The sequence below is a fragment of the Sphaeramia orbicularis genome, chromosome 18, assembly GCF_902148855.1.
Source record: "Sphaeramia orbicularis chromosome 18, fSphaOr1.1, whole genome shotgun sequence".
Taxonomy (NCBI): domain Eukaryota; kingdom Metazoa; phylum Chordata; class Actinopteri; order Kurtiformes; family Apogonidae; genus Sphaeramia; species Sphaeramia orbicularis.
The window spans coordinates 42165894-42184769 of NC_043974.1; the positions used below are offsets into that span (position 1 = coordinate 42165894).

The 18876-nt window shown below is 36.5% G+C and overlaps 1 protein-coding gene and 1 long non-coding RNA gene across 3 annotated transcripts in view; both read left to right on the forward strand.

Annotated features, from left to right (window-relative positions):
* The window catches only part of LOC115438644 (oocyte zinc finger protein XlCOF15-like), a 143125-nt gene extending 132931 nt beyond the window's left edge, over positions 1 to 10194 (forward strand). The window contains exons 1-3 of one of the 2 annotated variants that reach the window (XM_030162399.1): positions 6040 to 6217; positions 7584 to 7689; positions 9449 to 10194. In XM_030162399.1, coding sequence (XP_030018259.1) covers positions 7672 to 7689; positions 9449 to 10108 — 678 coding nt within the window. In that variant the 5' untranslated portion in view covers positions 6040 to 6217; positions 7584 to 7671 and the 3' untranslated portion in view covers positions 10109 to 10194. Of the gene's footprint in view, positions 1 to 6039; positions 6218 to 7583; positions 7690 to 9448 lie in introns of those variants that run through there. The other variant, XM_030162400.1, reaches the window with a different exon arrangement.
* A 2124-nt stretch (positions 10195 to 12318) lies between these two features.
* Positions 12319 to 15650, forward strand: LOC115438654 (uncharacterized). Its single transcript, XR_003938123.1, has 3 exons — positions 12319 to 12638; positions 13985 to 14083; positions 14458 to 15650. It is a non-coding gene; the product is annotated as an uncharacterized LOC115438654 (long non-coding RNA).
* Positions 15651 to 18876: the final 3226 nt, after the last annotated feature.

Sequence of the window (18876 nt, forward strand, 5' to 3'; positions counted from 1 at the left end):
TTTTCTGTCAATAGCAGAAACTTGACAAATCTTTGACTTGAACAAGTGTCGTGGTGCACTTCTGCTTCGCAGCTAGAGGGTTTCATGTTTGATGGCCAGGTGGACTTTTAGTCCTCTGGTTTCCTCCACCATCAAAAACATGTAAATATAGGTTGGTTCCATTGACCAAGGTAATGATGAAGATGTGGCTTTGGTCCGAGTGCTTTCAGAGACAGCTCAGTGCTCTTAATGTGCTGGATGCTCTGCACGTTACCCAAGTTAGGATGGGCAAAAGGTGGAGAATTCCCCTATGGGAATAAGTGAGTTAAACTTAACTGTATATTCTGAGTCAGAACTGCTTTACTTTCTCACAAGCTTCCAGTTTTAGTTACTACTCATCTGATGTAACAGCATGTGACATACGGTTCAGTCAAACTGTGAATCTGTGATTGGTGTTATTGATGGTCTTTTGTAAAACACTGAATGCTGTGGCTTCACTTTTGTTAATGGGAAATAAAGCTGCTGAAATCACGGTTGTGGATCTGAATCCTCTTGTGAAGTGCTGAGACATGGAATGGACTCTTGTGTGACTCCTACACACTTGTGTGTCTTCACCTGATATGCCCAGGTGAAGTTCTTCTTGCACTGTTCACACCAGTAGGGTTTCTCTCCAGTGTGCACACGCTCATGAGCAGAGAGATGAGATGATGTAACAAATGCTTTGTCACAGTATTGACACTTGTACCGTTTTTCACCGGTGTGAATGCGCTCATGAATCTTTAGCCCATCGTAAGAACTTAACAGCTTCCCACAAAATCTACAGGAAAACACATCTTTTCTGATGTGGATGTTTCTGTGAACTTTGTAGTTACTCCCATTTGCAAAAGTCTTCCCACAGTACTCACAGGTGTATGGTTTCTCTCCAGTATGGATACGTTGGTGAATAACTAGACTTTTCCGCACTGTGAAGCATTTCCCACAATCACCACAGCGATGTTGCTTCTCTCCACTGTGAATGAGCTTGTGGTGACGGAAGGAAGTTAAATTGGAAAATGTTTTCCCACACAGGTCACAGGTGAACGGCTTATCTCCGGTGTGGACACGCTGGTGGTTTTTATAGTAATCTGATCTGTGGAATGTCTTCCCACACGTCTCACAAGTGTAGGGTTTCTCTCCAGTGTGAATTCTCTGATGGACTGTTAGGTGGGTTTTCGTTAAATACTTTTTCCCACACAGCTCACAGTTAAAAGGTTTGTCTCCTCTGTGGATTCGTTGGTGGACAATGAGGTTTACCCGCTGGATGAATCGTCTCCCACAGTCACTGCATTCATGCTGTTTCTCTCCAGTGTGAATGAGCCGGTGTCGCTTGAGGTGAGATGATGCTGTGAATGTTTTATCACACTGTTCACAGGAGAAGACAGTTTCTTTAGTGTGGGTGTTTACATGGCTTTTGTAGGCACTTCGGTCAGAGAATTTCTTCTCACAATGCTCACAGCTGAAGGGTTTATCTCCAGTGTGGATGCGTTGGTGGGAAACTAGGTGCTCCTGTCGACTAAAACGTTTTCCACACTCACTACAGCAGTGATGCTTCTTTCCTGTGTGAATGAGCTGGTGACGACTGAGATGAAACAACTTCACAAATGCCTTCCCACACTGCTCACAGCTGAATGGCCTGTCTCCAGTGTGGATGCGCATGTGGCTTTTATAGTTATCGGACCTGTCAAATGTTTTCCCACACTGCTCACATGTATATGGCTTTTCACCAGTGTGAACTCTCAAATGAACTGTTAGATGGGATTGTGATTTATAGGTTTTGCTACACTGACCGCAGCTGAACGGCCTTTTTCCAGCTTGAATTTTCTCATGAGTCGTTAATTGAGTTGCTGTACTGAACTCTTTGTCGCTCTCCTCACATTGGTTAGTTTCCTGCAGATTCAGAGAGACAAATAAAAACATAATCCAGGCCACAAAATCCACAACTAGCAATAAAAATATGTAATATTTTACATCAACAATTTACAATTAAATATTTTTTCAACTCTCTTGACATGACAAATTTGGACAAATTTTCACATGTTCTTGGAAATAGCACATCAGAGATATCCTTCCATACATTCACATTTATTTTGTTTCCTAACTGGTGTCGTTTCATCTGCAGGAATGACACAGATAGAAATACATAGTGAGAACATGTTAAAGTCACCTTTTCTGTTGATGCCATGTTTCGTGGTCAGACAGCTGATGTTCCTCTGTGATGTCAACACACACCTTCTGTAACACAAAGCCAGCATTAAACTACGGACATAATGAAAAACTTTAGAAGCAACAACACAAGAAAGACACACTACTGCTTAATGCCTTCATAAATGTTGAAGAAGAAAATTGAACAAATTATTATTATTACTCATGAACTTACATTACATTTTACTTTTATAGTGTTGTTGTTAAAATTATATATATATATATATATATATATATATATATATATATATATATATATATATATATATATATATATATATACCATTATATTCTAATATTCTAACATGATAAGTAACTTATTATTTATAATTATTACTACTTTGCTACTTGTTGTTTCTGCTAGTATTTTCTGATGTGCAATGGCAATTTTTCCACTACTGTTGTTTTTTTTTTTTTCTTTTTGCTATTTTCTTGTGCTATTTCTTGTGTGTATATTTGATGTTTGTGCTGCTATTGGAACCTCAATTTCCTGAGGGCTCTGCCCAAAGGATCAGTGCAGTTAAATCTAATCTAATCTAATCTAATCTAACAGTCCAAATGTCCTCTAGACATAAAAACTACAAAATATGACAACAAAATATGACAGTATATTACAAACTATATGAAAATGTGAACAGTGTCAAATTCACAGACAGAATTAAACCATCATTAGAAAATCATATATAGCATACTTCTGTAATAATAATAATAATAATAATAATAATAATAATAATAATAATAATAATAACTGACAAAGTTCCTGGCTAGGATCTCCTTCAGCTGTCAGACAGAGAGGCCCTTGATGTCACTCAGGTTGGAAATGTCTGACAGAGATGCTCTGGCCCGGCGACTTTGGCCAGCTGTAAAGTTCTTAAAGTGCATTATAAATAAAGTTGGTATGGTATGGTATGGTATGGTATGGTATGGTATGGTATGGTATGGTATAGTATGGTATGGTATGGTATGGTATGGTATGGTACGATACGGTATAACAACAACAACCAATTTTCAGAGAAATTTTGGCTCTGTCAGTCATTATATTTATATTACAAATAACATTATAAGGAAATGTTGGTTCTTTCCTTTTCCTACTAAACTAATAACAAGATAACTTTGACCCCTCTTAACTTAACCATAACCCTTAAAAAGACCAGGGACTAAGTCAAAGACTGCCATCTGGTGGACAATTTCAAAATGTGCATGGTGGCAGTGTGGTATAAATATACAGTACATCACAAAACATTACTAGGTCAGTGTTCGAGAAAGGAAACCCCGACTAACCCTAAACTCTGAATTATAGTTTATATGAGAAATAAGAGATATAATATAATATAGAAATCAACTCAGTCTATTCACTCTGAGTCACCACATGCCTGGTGAATTTAATACGCCAGCAAAGTTTAGAGATGATGATTCACCATGGCAACCAGTCATGTCAAAACAACACAGGTAAAAAAATATGTACAAAAAGTCCACATTAAGTCCATTCATATCAAAAAATATGTGAAAAATACTTTACTTTAAAGCATCAGTATATTGACATTAATAACTTTTTAACACTGGTCTTTTGTCCTTCATCCCAGAATTACTTGCCTATTATATTTTATAATTTTACAGGATCAAAACACACCAAAATGTACCAATAATTTACAGATTTATAGAATTAGGCTACACAGGAAAAATTACTGAGCATTTTATCCAGTGTCAAAAGTATTTTCCTCAAAAAGAGTAAATTTGGCTCCGTATTGAGTTTGAAGACCTCCACCCGAAGAGTATCTTTAACTCTTTTTAGAGAGGGACCAAATGTTATGTGAGTAGAGTAAAATTTTCTTCAATTTTAGTAAATTTTACTCAAATTTACCAAATTTCCCATGACGAAACAATATGATTTGACTCATTTCACAAAGTATTCTAAATTTATGAACATAGTAAATTGACAAAAAATTCAGATACTTAATTTCAGTGCAAAAAAATTCAGTGCTAGAAATTCAATGGCTTTTATAATTCAAAATCTGATGAGACTGATTTATTTCCATACACATGCACATTAGAATGTTATCCACTTACAGTCGGATGGTGTCAGTAATCCAATAACTGCTTACACACAGTATTTTTCGATGTACCGTTACCCACCCACCCATCCCTCTCAAACCAGCCTTAATGGGACCAGTAGGACACAGGTGTTAAACATGTGGCCCAGGGGCCAAATCTGGCCTGCCAAAAGTTCCATTCCAGCCCGCAGGATGAAAGTGCAAAAATTAATCTGAACAGTCAAGGTTGTCCCAATCATTTGGGTTCAGGTTCCACATACAGACATGTGATCTACAGTAAAAAATAACAACACAATAACCCATAAATAATAACAACTACAAATTTTCTTTGCGAAAAATTAAAGTGAAAAAAATAAAATTACACTGTGAAAATATTTACATTTACAAAGCTATTTTTTCACAATAAAATGCAAATAAATACATAAATATAAACAAAGATGAACAACTCAAAATGTGCAATTTTAATAATATTCTGCCTGTTACTAAATGTTTGGTGCATTTATGAATCCACTGTGATCTGTAAATTGGCTTAGGGTCTGGTTTTGACCAACTCTACATATAAAGTGTCATGAGATAACTTTTTTGTTGTGATCTGGTGCTATATAAATGAAATTTGATTGATTGAGTGATTTGATTGGTTTTCCCCTGTAAGTCGCTTTGGAAAAAAACGTCTGCCAAATGCATAAACATAAACATAATAATAAGAGATGGAATATTGTAGAAATTGTTCAAATTTTAGCTCCAAACTCCAAAATTTTAACAATATTCTGCCTGTTACCAAATGTTTATGTAACATTGTGTATAAAGAATAAGTCGAGGCATAATCTTGTTAAAATTGCACAAATTCTTCAAATGAATTTTTTTTTTTTCCAGGTTATTCACATCTTTTTTTTGTAAAATGTAAATATTTTCATAATTCAATTGGGGGTTTTTTGTACTAAAACAAAATGAAAAACTTGGGTTTGTCATTATTTATAGGTTATTAAGTCATTATTTTACTGGTCTGGCCCGCTTGAGATCAAACTGGGCTAAATATGGTCCCTGAACCAAACTGAGTTTGACGGCCCTGCAGCAGGACATCAGCAGATGACCCAGGTCACGTCACGGACCGCGGTATGACTGACATTCGGACCTATTTCCACCGTCACCGTGATCCTCCTCTACTCCAGAGTCATGAAGGTGTGTGGATAACGGATGCATCTGTGCTTTAGATATGAGGCTGAATGAATGAAGCGGCCAATCACAGAGCTCCTTCAGGCTACAGGAGGGAGGAGACACACACACACACATACACACACACACACACACACACACACATAAAACTAGGGTTTGATGAAGAAAAGCAGCAGACAGCAGGTTAGATTACAGCCGCTGTAACTGTGTTAAACTCAGCTCTTGTTGTGAATCACAACCCCACAGTTAGCCTCATTTCGGGCTGAACCCACTCACATATTCCACCAAAACCCGCTTTCTGGAAAAAGGGGCCCAGTTAACAAAGACCACATACCTGGAGAAGACAATAAAATAAACGCAGCACTTGTCTTCTGCTCCTTTGTGCACATGTGGCTCCTATAAAAATCTAATTTATGCAAAGCTACATTAGCCACACAACACAAAGAAGCTGCTGTGCTGAAAGATGGCGCTGGGCTATCATAATAACCTCTGTAGCATAAAGAAGAAGCAGAGCAGTGCGCATGCGCAGCTGAGCCTGTCCTACGTCGGGTTGGCTCTGTGTACGTAACGGGAGTCCGTACACAGCGGACTAATGTCGGGGACTATTTCATGTTTAAGACAGTATATTTCTAGCCGTATCATGTTTAATTCAGTCTCCTGTAAGTGAGAGTGAAGCTTATTTGTTCCAGTTTGTATCGTCAGTAAAAACACAACAAGCGGACACGACTCCTTTTGGACCGGTACGGTGCGAATGCGCATGCGCACCGCTGATAGTAAGTAGTATGTGGAAACGATGCTGGCGTTAATTTACCGTTTTCTTGTTAATACAGTGTTTTCTGTTGTCACCTGAATGTGTGTTGTTCCTTGCAAATGTAACCATATTACAGTGCTTATTTAGCATTGTTCTGGGGTTTTCTATATGTGTTAAATGTGTTCTTTAACTTAACTCAACGCCAGTTATAGCATAAACCTGCCTGTGTTGTGTTCCTAATGCTGCTGTTTCACACTATAACTTGGATTTTGTTCACGTAGCATCCAGGGGATTACTATATACTTGTTCAGAGCAGTCTACTGTTTTGTTTGTTGTTTCTTTTTGATATTTCTAATGTTTTCATATGCTGTTATTGGCTATAAATTGTTATATGGGTGTGACAGTGTTGACCTCTTCATGTAATTTATTTATTTATTTAGAACATGCAAAGAAGCAAAGCAAAATGAGACAGAAACAAAATAGCATTTAAATAAACAGAATCTATTTATTTTTATTTTATTTATTTATTTATTTGTACCAGACATGTAAATAGTTACAGTCCATAGAGTATAATGAGCATTAAAAAAATAATAAAAAGGGTTATAAATGTAAAAAACAACACGCATGCACACACCCTATCTTCAATAACGAGTATAAAGATGCTGGTGCCAGTATTTAACAAGTGTAGAATCAGCATAAAAGTCAGAGTTAACAATTGTAAAAAATCACAACATTTCTAGAATGACTTAAACGCTGTATAAAATTTAAAATTGCTTTCTGTTACATCTCATAATAAAACAGAACATACCACTAGCGCCACAGCTACGATAAAAACCATGTATAATACAGAATGCATTGTTAAAAGCAACTCAGACTGAGTGAGCAGTGCAACGTTTAAAATTAACCTATAAGTAACAGAGATAAATATTCGAGCAAAAAGATATGAACAATTTATTCTTAACGGTAGTGGAACAAAAATAACACCTGCGAGAGATAAAATTACTCCTGCCATAATCATTATCATGACTAAGATTATCAGATACAATATGTCCAAGGTACTTGTAGGTTTTGACATATTCTAATGGAAGGTTATCTTCAAGTACGTGCAAGTCTGAATTTTGCATGGTCGAAAAGGAGTAGGAAGAAGTATAAACTTACATGTTGTTTACATGTTGTTTATAACAGATCCTCATCGTTCCTAGTTGCTGCTGTAAATCAGGCTCAGAATGTCTGAGTGAATGGTTGGTCCTAGGCTTGTTAAGCTTCTATTAATAAACACTGCAAATGAGAATCTCAGCTGTGCTCTGTAGTACTGTGTCTTTATTTAATGTCATTTTTTCTAAAGCTGGTTCTTCTGTCTATAATTTAATGCTGCATTCGTTTCACAGAAGGTGAGTGTGTGTGTGTGTGTGTGTGTGTGTGTGTGTTGAGGAAAATCAGCATCTCAGAAGAGCATCAGCTGTCTGACCAAGAAACATGGATTCCACACAAAAGGTAATTTTAAAATGTTCTCACTGTGTATTACTAATTACTAGTTATCATTCATGAACTAAAGTCTGTTTTGATTGAATTCTGGTACTTTTATAAATGCTGCAAAAATGGAGCATCATAAAATGTTTTAAGCGGTAGATGGATACAAACCCAGCTGGTCCAAAAACACTGTCAATGCAACAATCAACCAGCAGATCCCTTGTAAATTTGATGGATGTAAAAATATGTGAAAAAATATAAATAAAATTATGTAGGGTATGTAAGGACATTTTTCTCAAAAACAAAACAAAACAAAAAAATAACAGCCACAAAAAATAAGACCCTGAATAAAAGTTCAGTAAAAAAAGTCACTATGAATAATGTATAAATAATGTGTTTGACACAGGCCATTCATCCACCCATTTCCTTTACTGATTATATTTATTTTATAACCTGAAAAACAAAATCCATTAGGCTCAAAAAGGAAATAATAGGATAAGATGATAACAAAAAGACCTGTGTGTGTGTGTGTGTGTCAAACATTTTGATTATACTTATATATTTAGGTAGAATTATGTTAATGACTTCCATTAGCATACTAACTTTAACATGCTACTGAAAAACAAGAGTGACACCATAGACTTAATATGCAGCTGAAGAGTAAGAAACAGTGTCCTGTTACCACGGTAACGCTCACACCTGCATCATACGATCGCTTGAAAGAAGAGAACATGAAAAGCTGCTGATTGAGATTCACATATGGGATTAAATTACAGTCTAACAACTTTGGATATTTCTTGTTTTTCCCCCTCTGTGCATAGAGGCCCAGTTAAGGCTTGGTTAGGTTGGTGGACATGCACATGGACAGGTGTGGACATCATGGACACTACAGACACTGTTTGGTCTTACATGTCTGTGTTTGCTACTGTCCATATTTTACCTTTTGACCTATAAGAGTCAGTTTTAAGAGTCTTGCACATAATGACTTTTGCAAAATATTCTATTTTTGGATGTTACTGCAAGAAAGATGAAATTGTTAATGCTGTTTACGGCCAATAAAATTACACTAACATTCCAATTTACACATAGATATTTACCCTCATTAAAAATAGTGTAAGTTTTCCAGTGATGAAAGACGTTCCACTGTGTGAACTTAGCTTACCCCTTTCATTCCTTCAAACATACCACTGAAAAGGTCAGTTTTTTGATATTAGCTTAGATCCAAAATCCTGTTGATACCTCCCATTATAATGTTAACTTTGTATTTTAGCTGGACTTGTAGTGTTGTAGATTTAGCTGTAGATAATTTATAAATTAATTCTCATTAGAGATATTAACTGTCATGTAATGCTTAGTATTACTACTGATAATATATAATATATGATATAATTACTAATAACTGTCAAATAATGCTCTGTATGTGTTAATGTTAAGAAATCATAAATATAAAAGAGGAAGTATTTTAAAGTATGTCAGCCCTTCATCACATTGTCTTTGAATGAGCTCAGATTCAATGCACAAATTTATGAAAAAAAACTTTAATATAACACAACCGTTAAGTAACGGCCACTGCCATCGATGAAAAGACGTCTTATGTGTTGATGCTGATACTGGTCAATATCAGCAAATACTGACTGATATAATGTCTGGCCAATATATTGGTCCATCCCTAGTTTTAGTCTCTACAGTACTTTTAGGTTGTCGTATATTTTGCTGGTTGTCAAGTTCGTACATGTACTGTGTCGTTTTCACCTCTCTCATGTTGTTCTCTGTATTCATGCAGGATGTTCAATGCCATGAGGCCTGTGTCACAGAGTTCACTACAGAGAGTCAACGACAGATTCATCGGAGACTTCACATTGACAGGCCGTTCAGCTGCGATCAATGTGAGAAAAAATATACAACAAAGGGACAGCTAAGGGTTCATCGTAGAATTCACACAGGAGAAAAACCATTTACATGTGAACACTGTTGGAAAACATTCATAGCAGCAAGTGACTTTAAGAAACACAAGCGCATCCACACTGGAGACAAACCGTTCGAATGCAAGGACTGTGGGAAAACATTCTCTGATTTATCGAATCTGAGTCGACACAAGCTCATTCACACCGGAGAAAGACGGCATCGTTGTAGTGAGTGTGGGAAACGTTTCATGCTGCGGGAACATCTGATCGTACACCAGCGTATCCACACCGGAGAGAAACCGTTCAGTTGTGAGCAGTGTGGGAGGAGCTTCAGCAACCTGAGCAACTACAGAACCCACAAGAACGTCCATACTAAAGACACAACCTTCCCCTGTAAGCAGTGTGGGAAGATGCTGAGCTCCTACAAAGCACTGCAGAATCATGACCGCATCCACACCGGACACAAACCGTACTGGTGTGACCGCTGTAAGAGGAACTTCGCCTGGTCTCATCAGGTGAAGAATCACAGGTGTGTGTGAGATGACTTTACATGGTGATTCATCTGTATGTTTACATGACACCAGCTGTTTTCTTTATTTAACCTCAGGTCAAATTGTTTGACATTAGCTGTAAAATATGTGGATATGCAGTTGGGATAAACAGAAGGGATGGACACACGACAATGAAATTATGTCAATCTGCAAAAGTTTAATGTCGTTTTGGCCTTTCGTCCACATGACACCGGCATTGTCGGTGCCCTGAAATGGTATTTTTGGAGAAAAAAAATCTCACAACGCCGACCTCACATTGCCGTATGGATAGGCAAAACACCACTTTTTGGGAATGACGACACCATAGTACCACGTGAGCAGAAGAAGCAAACCCCGGACATAACCTCATGCACATGCTCACTGTATTCTTCTGTGATTTGAGTGTGTCCTGCAGCTCTGTCTGTGTTTGTGTATAGCACCACATGTAGATGTGGCATATGTATTACACTGTTTTAACCCAGTTTTCCCGTTTCCACCTGGATGCTGATATTTCTTGAAAGGATACGTGTATGGACGCGAAACTTTTAGAATCCATAAAAGAAAAATACCACGAGTGTTGTCGTCTGGATGTAGCCACAGTCAGGTTCTAGTAATGTTGTATAAAGTTTTGGATAGTCACACTTGAGTAGAAGTACCTGTACCAAAAATGACTTTGGTAGAAGTTCATCACCAACTGAAATGCTACTCAAGTTAAAGTTTTTTAAGTATCTAGTATTTACTGTATTTATGTATATCAAGTAATCTACAAGTAAATGTACTCAAGTAATAAACACAAAAGTACAAGTAAATGTTAATAACAGCCAAAGGCAGCCAGAATTTGGAATATTACACTGCTGCTCACATACAACAGATCTCCAGCAGGTTGAGTGTGAACCATCATTTGCACTTGTTCACTACAGGATTAAGCCCAATGACAAATCAACTTCCTGACTTTGTTGCAGTCACCGGTAATCTCAGTGGTGAAAACACCAAATTTCCTTTAATTTTTTGTTTGTAACAAGTAGCGATACTGTGCATTAAAAATGTATCGGAGTAGAAGTATGTAATTGAATTAGGAAATGTAGTGAAGTAAAAGTGAAAGTAAACAGAATAAAAAATACCTAGTAACGTACAAATTCACCTTAAACATACTTGAGCACAGTAGTGGAGTATTATTACTTAGTTACTATATAACACTGTGCTCTAAGAGGGTTCAGCTTCAATAACTTGAAAAATTAAAAAAACATCAAAAATGGAAAAGAGTCATGTGATTGCATGGATAAACACCTAACTTCTTGGTTCTTGGTCTATTCAATTTGGTTGGAAAAAGTACAAGTAAGCATTGAGTCTAGTATGAATTCAGTTTGTGCTCTTTCCCAGCATCGAAATCAGGTATAAATGTATGTAAATGTAAGTGATATATAAATGTATTTGTCTCATGGCTGCTGGAACATTGTTAAAAATCATACATTTATTGGTTTCATTCAGCTTTTGACTTCTGTTTAAATTACTGACTTCTGCTGTTGCATAAATAAAGAAGAAAAGTGGGGAGCAAAGACGTTGCATTCCTGAGTTTCAGTTAAGTTTTGGGAAACAGTGTAAACATAATGACAAAGAGTCTTATTTGTGTCAGCTTTACCTGTTGTCATACAATTGAGTGGAGATGATTATCACTATCATACCAAATAATCACAGCAAAAATAACTGCAACATAGGTGTGTTAAAAATCACCCTTTACAGCATTTTTTGGCCATGTGCAAAGTTTAATGAGTTTTTGGGCATGTTTAGTCTTAAACAGTTTATTTGATCAAAATCCTCTACTAGGGACATTTCATTGAAATGACTTTGTATTTCCATGTGCTGTATTTTCTCCTGTCTATTACTTTTACACAACAGATTACATGTTAATGTGTCATCTTTACCACTAAAATTTACTAGGTGAAATCACCTAAGGTTGTAATGTAATTGCCAAGCTAATTTAGTGTTTCAAACACTGAGTTTTAATAAAGCCTGATCTGGATGGAGTGTTTTGGTTCTTAGATATCAAAGTTTAATGTCTGAGTCATGATGCAAAGATACAAGATAGAAGAAGACAGAAACTTTACCAAAGAAAAAAGAAAAAAACTACATCAAAGTTACAGTTACACACATATTACAAGTCTCCAGTGCCCTCCTCGCCACAGTGCGCATGCGCATAGTAGTGAGTTCTGTGTGCTTCTGTTGCTAATTTATTGTTTTGTTTGTTGATCCTGTTTTTTTTTAGTTGTCACTCTTATGTATATTGGTCGGTTTTAAATTGAACAGTGTTACTGTGCGTTTCCACCGTTATTTTTGAATTCGGGATATTTTTAATGTTTGTTTTGTAAGTTAGCACAGAGGCGTTTTTAGCAGAACAGCTTCCGTGTTTTGTGGCTAATGTAGCTCTGCAGAGGTTTAAGGGGCCATTCCCTGGAAAAATCTGCTTCGTGTTCATGAAGGAGCCACATGAGCCCAAAGGAGCAGAAGACAAGTGCTGTGTTTCTTTTAGTGTCTTCTACAGGTATGCACCCTTTCTTCATCTGGTGCTAAATGTTACATGTGTAGTTCTGTCCACTGACATGCACCTCTTCATGTTGTCCACCAGATGGCAGTGTTCAGGTTTGACATTGTGTTCATGGTTTATCTCAGGTTTCAACCCTCCAAGACCTAACCAGATGCCACTGACCAAATGAATCTACTGAGGTAAAATGTGTAATAACCTTGGAAACACTATTTTTCACTGAAAATGTGGCGGATAAATAAAAAAATAGAGATAAATCACTTAGTAAAGTTTTAGAGAAACACTAATCCCCACAAGAATAGTTCCAGGTTTTAAGGGTTGTACAGTATGAATGTTATTTTATCATAAATAAATGGGGGAATAATGTGTAAAATAAAGATTATTCTGATCGACTGATAAGAGGATTGTCTTTGCAGATTAATGTGCCTGTAACTTCATGATGCTTCATGTATTAATTTCTATTTCTATATTTGACATTGGTGGTGGTCACACAACCCTTAATTATGTCTGCATAAGCTTTGTAATTTTTACATTTTATTATTATTTTTTTTTAATCTAACTTGGAAAGAATAGTTTAGATTAGAGATAAGCAGCAGCAACAGTTAACCAGGTTAGAGTCTGTGACCTGTAATCCACACAGGGTAACAACAAGACGTACATATACACAGAAATCACATGAAAGTTTGTAGTTTGTGTATTTAAATTAATTAGACAAAACATCTGCAGTTACACGTCTCTGCCTCCACGTCATTTAAAATCCCTTTAAAAGAGTCCAATGACACCAGGTCCGTAAGTTTAAGGTCATTTTGTAAACGAGCAGTAGATTTAAAGTCTTTTTTTCCCCATTTCAGTCCAGACTTTTGGAACAGACAGAAGGAATAAATCCTCAGACCAAAGACTGTAACTACATTTAATTTCTTTTTGAAGATATCATGGTCAATAGATATCAATGTAGTTTGTTGCCAGCTATAAACCAGATTCAGTAGTGTTTGTCCTTATTAATAAACACCAGACTTTACAATCCAACTTCTGACATTTTAGGTGTGAATTTTGCTGTGTACAACACTGTTTTAGTAACAAATACACTACATAATCTGCAGCCAAGAGGCTTTTTACCAATCTCCATGATGGCCTGAAGATTCAGATCAATACCCGTCTGTTTGATTTACAGCACAACCATGTATTTGTTTATGATCAGTCTATGTAGTATATACACTGTAAAAACATGCCGATGATGTGAGACTGACAGCTCACAGAGGCTCAGCAGGTCTGTTATGTATAAAGGCAAAAATTAGCAGTGTGTTTTCATTGTCATTGTCTCTAAAGTTGCTTCTTCTTCAGTTCAGTAGTTTAATGCTGGATTCGTCTCACAGGAGGTGTGTGTTTGTTGCCGTCGCCAAGGATCATCAGCTGTTTGACCAAGAAACATGATGTCAATCGAAAAGGTGATTTTTTAAAAAAATGTAATAATAGTAACACTTTTTTAACAGAAAAGAAAACATGGGATACCTAAAACCACTGTTTTTGTCAGTACAGTGCCATAGCTGTTGGTGTAAGAACTGAAGTGATTTTGGTTATTATCAAGAAAACATGGGAAATGGCTAGATATCAGCTCTGAAATTAAACTACTATGAGCTGTTTTTGCTGTTATCATTATATTTGTCCATATAAATGTACTTTTAGTTGTACCTGGCATTAAAATGAACAATAAATTGAAGAAAACAAGGGTGATCTAATAATTTTTTCCGCAACTGTAGATAATTACAGTTGTGTATTTTGGTGTCTGTTTTTCTCACATTGTTTCTTTCTATAATTGCAGGAACCTCACTTGTTGGATGACTGTGACAAAGAATTCATTACAACCAGTCAATTACAGACTAATCAGGGAGTTCTCACTGAAGAAAAACTGCACACATGTGAGGAGTGTGGGAAAACATTCTCTCTGTTGTCTGACCTTAGTTGTCACCGGCTCGTTCACATTGAAGAGAAACAGAATCACTGCACTGAATGCGGGAAATGTTTCACCCGACGGATAAACCTAATTGCCCACCAACGTATCCACACTGGAGAGAAGCCGTACAGTTGTGAGTAGTGTGGGAACACATATCACAGGAAACTACAACTAACAATTCATCAAAGAGTTCACACTGGAGAGAAACCCTATTTCTGTGAGGAGTGTGGGAAAACATTTGACATATTTCATAACTATAAAAATCACATGCGCATACACTCTGGATATCGGCCGTACAGCTGCGAGGATTGTGGTAAAGCATTCATTACACTTTCTCACCTCAAGCGTCATCAGCTCATTCATAACGTAGAGAAGGAGCATCGTTGTAGTGACTGTGGGAGAAGGTTCGTTCAGCAGGAAAGCCTAATCGTACACAAACGTGTCCACACTGGAGAGAAACCGTACGCTTGTGAGCAGTGTGGGAAGAGCTTTGCAGATCGGAGTAATTTCAAAAGGCACATAAACACCCACACCAGAGAAACTGTCTTCCACTGTAAACACTGCCATAAAATGTTAACTTCCTACAACGGGCTGAAAATTCATGAACATATTCACACTGGGGACAAACGCTACAAGTGCAAACACTGTGACAAAGCTTTCAGCACATCATCACATCTCATGTATCACAGCAATATTCACACCGGACACAAACCGTACTGGTGTGACCGCTGTCAGAGAAACTTCACCTGGTCTGTGCAGGTGAAGAATCATAAGTGTGTCCAAGAGGTTCCATCATGTCTCAACACTTCAACATAGTCTAAACCAGGCTGAGAAGGAGAAGACAAGTGCAAATAACTCAGATGAGTTTTCACAGCTTTATATGTTACAGACCACACATGTTGATTTCAGGTTTACTGATGCAAAAAGAGAGTCCATTTAAATTTAATGAGCAACAGGTTTTAAAGGAACCTCATGAAGATGATTAAAACATTAGGCTGCAACTGACCTAATTAATATAAATCCTCAATTTCCTGAGGGCTCTTCAAGCTGCAGTTTTGGTCGATTGGATTACATTTTTTTTAAAACTCATATTCAACTCATTTTTGTTGCTTATAAATACATTATACTTATACATATATAGTGAGTCATCAGTGCTCTCTTTTTTATATTTATTTAATGTTTTTTTTTTTATAATTTTCCATTGACGTGCATCTTAAGCACATACTCAATACTCACTTTCAATATGACAAAACCTTTTGTATCAGATTTTAACCTTTCAAGGATTTTTATTTTAAAGATTCATAACAATGTATATTATGTGCAAATCTCACTCATGGACACTACATAATGGTGTTTCACATGGAAATATTTTGATGAAATGGTGTTACTGTTAAACATTTTAATGTGTTATTCTGGCAGCTGTGTAATTCTGTTATTCTTTGTTACATATCCATCATTTTCTGTTCATACAGAAAAGTATGAAGATTATAGGATATGAAACAAGTTGAGAATAAATAGAACATTTCCCCAGACTAGTACACCTCAAAATAATCTAGAAATGAGGTGTGAAGGTGCCTTGTCATTTTAATTTTTTATTTTATTTGCTGATTATTGGGGGTAAAGGCTTATGGTTGGGTCTCAGTGACTCCAGACTCTTTCAGCCTGAATGAAGAAGAAATTTAATTATAATTAATCATTTGAATGACTGTGTTTCCAGCTGCTGTATGCATTATTTTTATGTATTAGTACAGTTAAATGTTTAATCACTTTCAACACACCTAAAACACCAATTCATTTATTATAAATTGGAGTTTGATTAAAGAAGTTTGTTTTGGACCAGTCTTCCTAGTGTTTTGGTGCTGTGTGTATGCAGTCTGTAACACTGATTCTTTTCATATTCAGCTTCTTATACATTTTATTTAAGAGTTTATTGCAGTTGCTTTACATACTTTAAAATCACATCAGTTCATCTCCACTGATACAGTTCCAATACAGTTCCACCCTTAAAGGTCCTGCTCCCGATCTGTTCAAAGAATATATTTCAAGACTCCAGTCAAGTTGGTGCCATTTCTTAGTTTAACCCATAAAGACCCAGTGCTACTTTTGTGCCAGTTCCTAAATGATTTAACCTTTCACAAGTGAATTATCTCCATTTATTATGATATTATCCTCTGCATTTTACATTTTTCACTGTGAATCACGTATTTTCCTCCATTTAATTTTCTATATTTAATTTAGATTTTCATGAAAACTCAGACTAAATTCAAAGGTTATTACATCAAAACACAGAAAACCGAAGAAAAAAAAGGACTTTTTCAGTCAAATCTACCATTAACTGAACAAATACCCAGTGTGTCCATCCACTGTCATTGAGCCAACTCCATGGGTTTTACTGGTGAATCAATGTTGAAAAAGATGACAGTGTTTCCATGGCAACTGGAGCCTCTGAGCATCTAAATGGGTCACATCTGATGACCATGAAAAGATGACAAACTGTATTTTAAACCAATTATTTACACGTATTGATAGAATTAATGGATTAACAGGTATTAAACAGTTTATATCAGTAGGTGCTTTTTGTTCCTGGTGGATGTTTGGGTCTTCATGGGTTAAAAGTCCAGATTTAGGGGAGTGGTATTTAACAGTAAAGTATGCTGTCATCATCTACTATGTCTTAGTGTGGACCAGAGTTAATATCCCTGACATTAAAACAAGAACAGACAAAACAAACTGGTTCCTGGACATAAATTTGTATTTACTTGGTCTTAATCTGTAACTTCACCAGTACATATCAAATCTAATGTCATCAATCAAACCAGATAACTTTTTTTTTTAACTGTTAGCACCAGTAATCACAACACAGAGGATCTAAGGGGTGAAGTATTTTATTTGTGTGTTGTCATAATACACAGCATCACGGTGAGCACTAGTGAAGGAACATGTGAGCCTGGAAACTACAAGATTGTTAGTGAAGTATTTGACAGTGTAGCTCAGACAGAAAACAGTGATTCTGCAGATTTCAACTGAATATCTTCCTACTACAGTGGCCACGAAATACTCTGAAGTCCCTTATCGGTGTATGTGTGTGTGACTGTTTTTTTGTGGAGGTTCATAACAATAAAGGATCCTTCAAGATTCATTTACACAAGGCTACTCCATCAGATTTTGCCTGTTCTAATGTCGATGATCATTCCAGTCCTTCCACAAAGCAGAACAATAAAGACTTTATCACCTGACCAGTGCAAAATGCATTAAATATAAATTATTAGGCAAGGCTGGTTTATTTACATTATATAAAGTAATATATACACAAAGATAGATACAGTCATGGAAAAAATGATTAGACCACCCTTGTTTTCTTCAGTTTCTTGTTCATTTTAATGCCTGGTCCAACTAATAGTACATTTGTTTGGACAAATATAATAATAACAATAAAAAAAGTTCATAGTAGTTTAATTTCAGAGCTGATATCTATCCATTTTCCATGTTTTCTTGATAATAACCAAAATCCCTTCAGTTCTTACATCAGTATCTATTGCATTGTACTGACAAAAACAGTGCTTTTAGGCATTCCATGTTTTCTTTTCTGTCTGTTTTAGTCACATGATACACACAGGAGTTAATACTTGATTGCATAACCATTGTTTTTAATGACTTTGGATGGTCTAATATTTTTTTCCGTGACTATATGACATGGTGGGTTATATAAAGGGGTTATATAAAGCTCTGTAGATGTAGCTGTGAGAAAGTGAAAGTGAGCTCCACTCAACTTATCACTAACTACCTGCTGCCCCCCGAAAACGAATTTGTATCTTGGGGGGGTAGGGGACAATGTGCTGGACGATATGGCCCCCTACTCACAGATTGAGGTCCATGGGTGGGGGGAAAGTATGTGCCGAGTGATTTAAAATGTTGTGATGTACAGCAGTAGTCGCTAATGCACCCGCATGCAAGCCAATGTCACTCGCGACCCCCCACATGCTTGCGTCCCCCCGGTTGAGAACCACTGGGTTAATCTAAATTGCCCATAGGTGTGAATGTGTGAGTGATTGGTTGTTCGTCTCTATATATCCAGATTGTTACTGAAAATGAACAACTTTTGATGGTCTAATACTTTTTTCTGCAACTGTAAATGGAACATCCAGAGGAAAATAAAAACCCAAAGGTGCTCCTTCGTATTTACCACATCAACAATATAAGAACCTCATTCATTATGAGTGCAACTGATGAGGAAATCCTCATTGATCTGGCCACACACTTTGGATTAAAAGAGCACAGGAACATGTC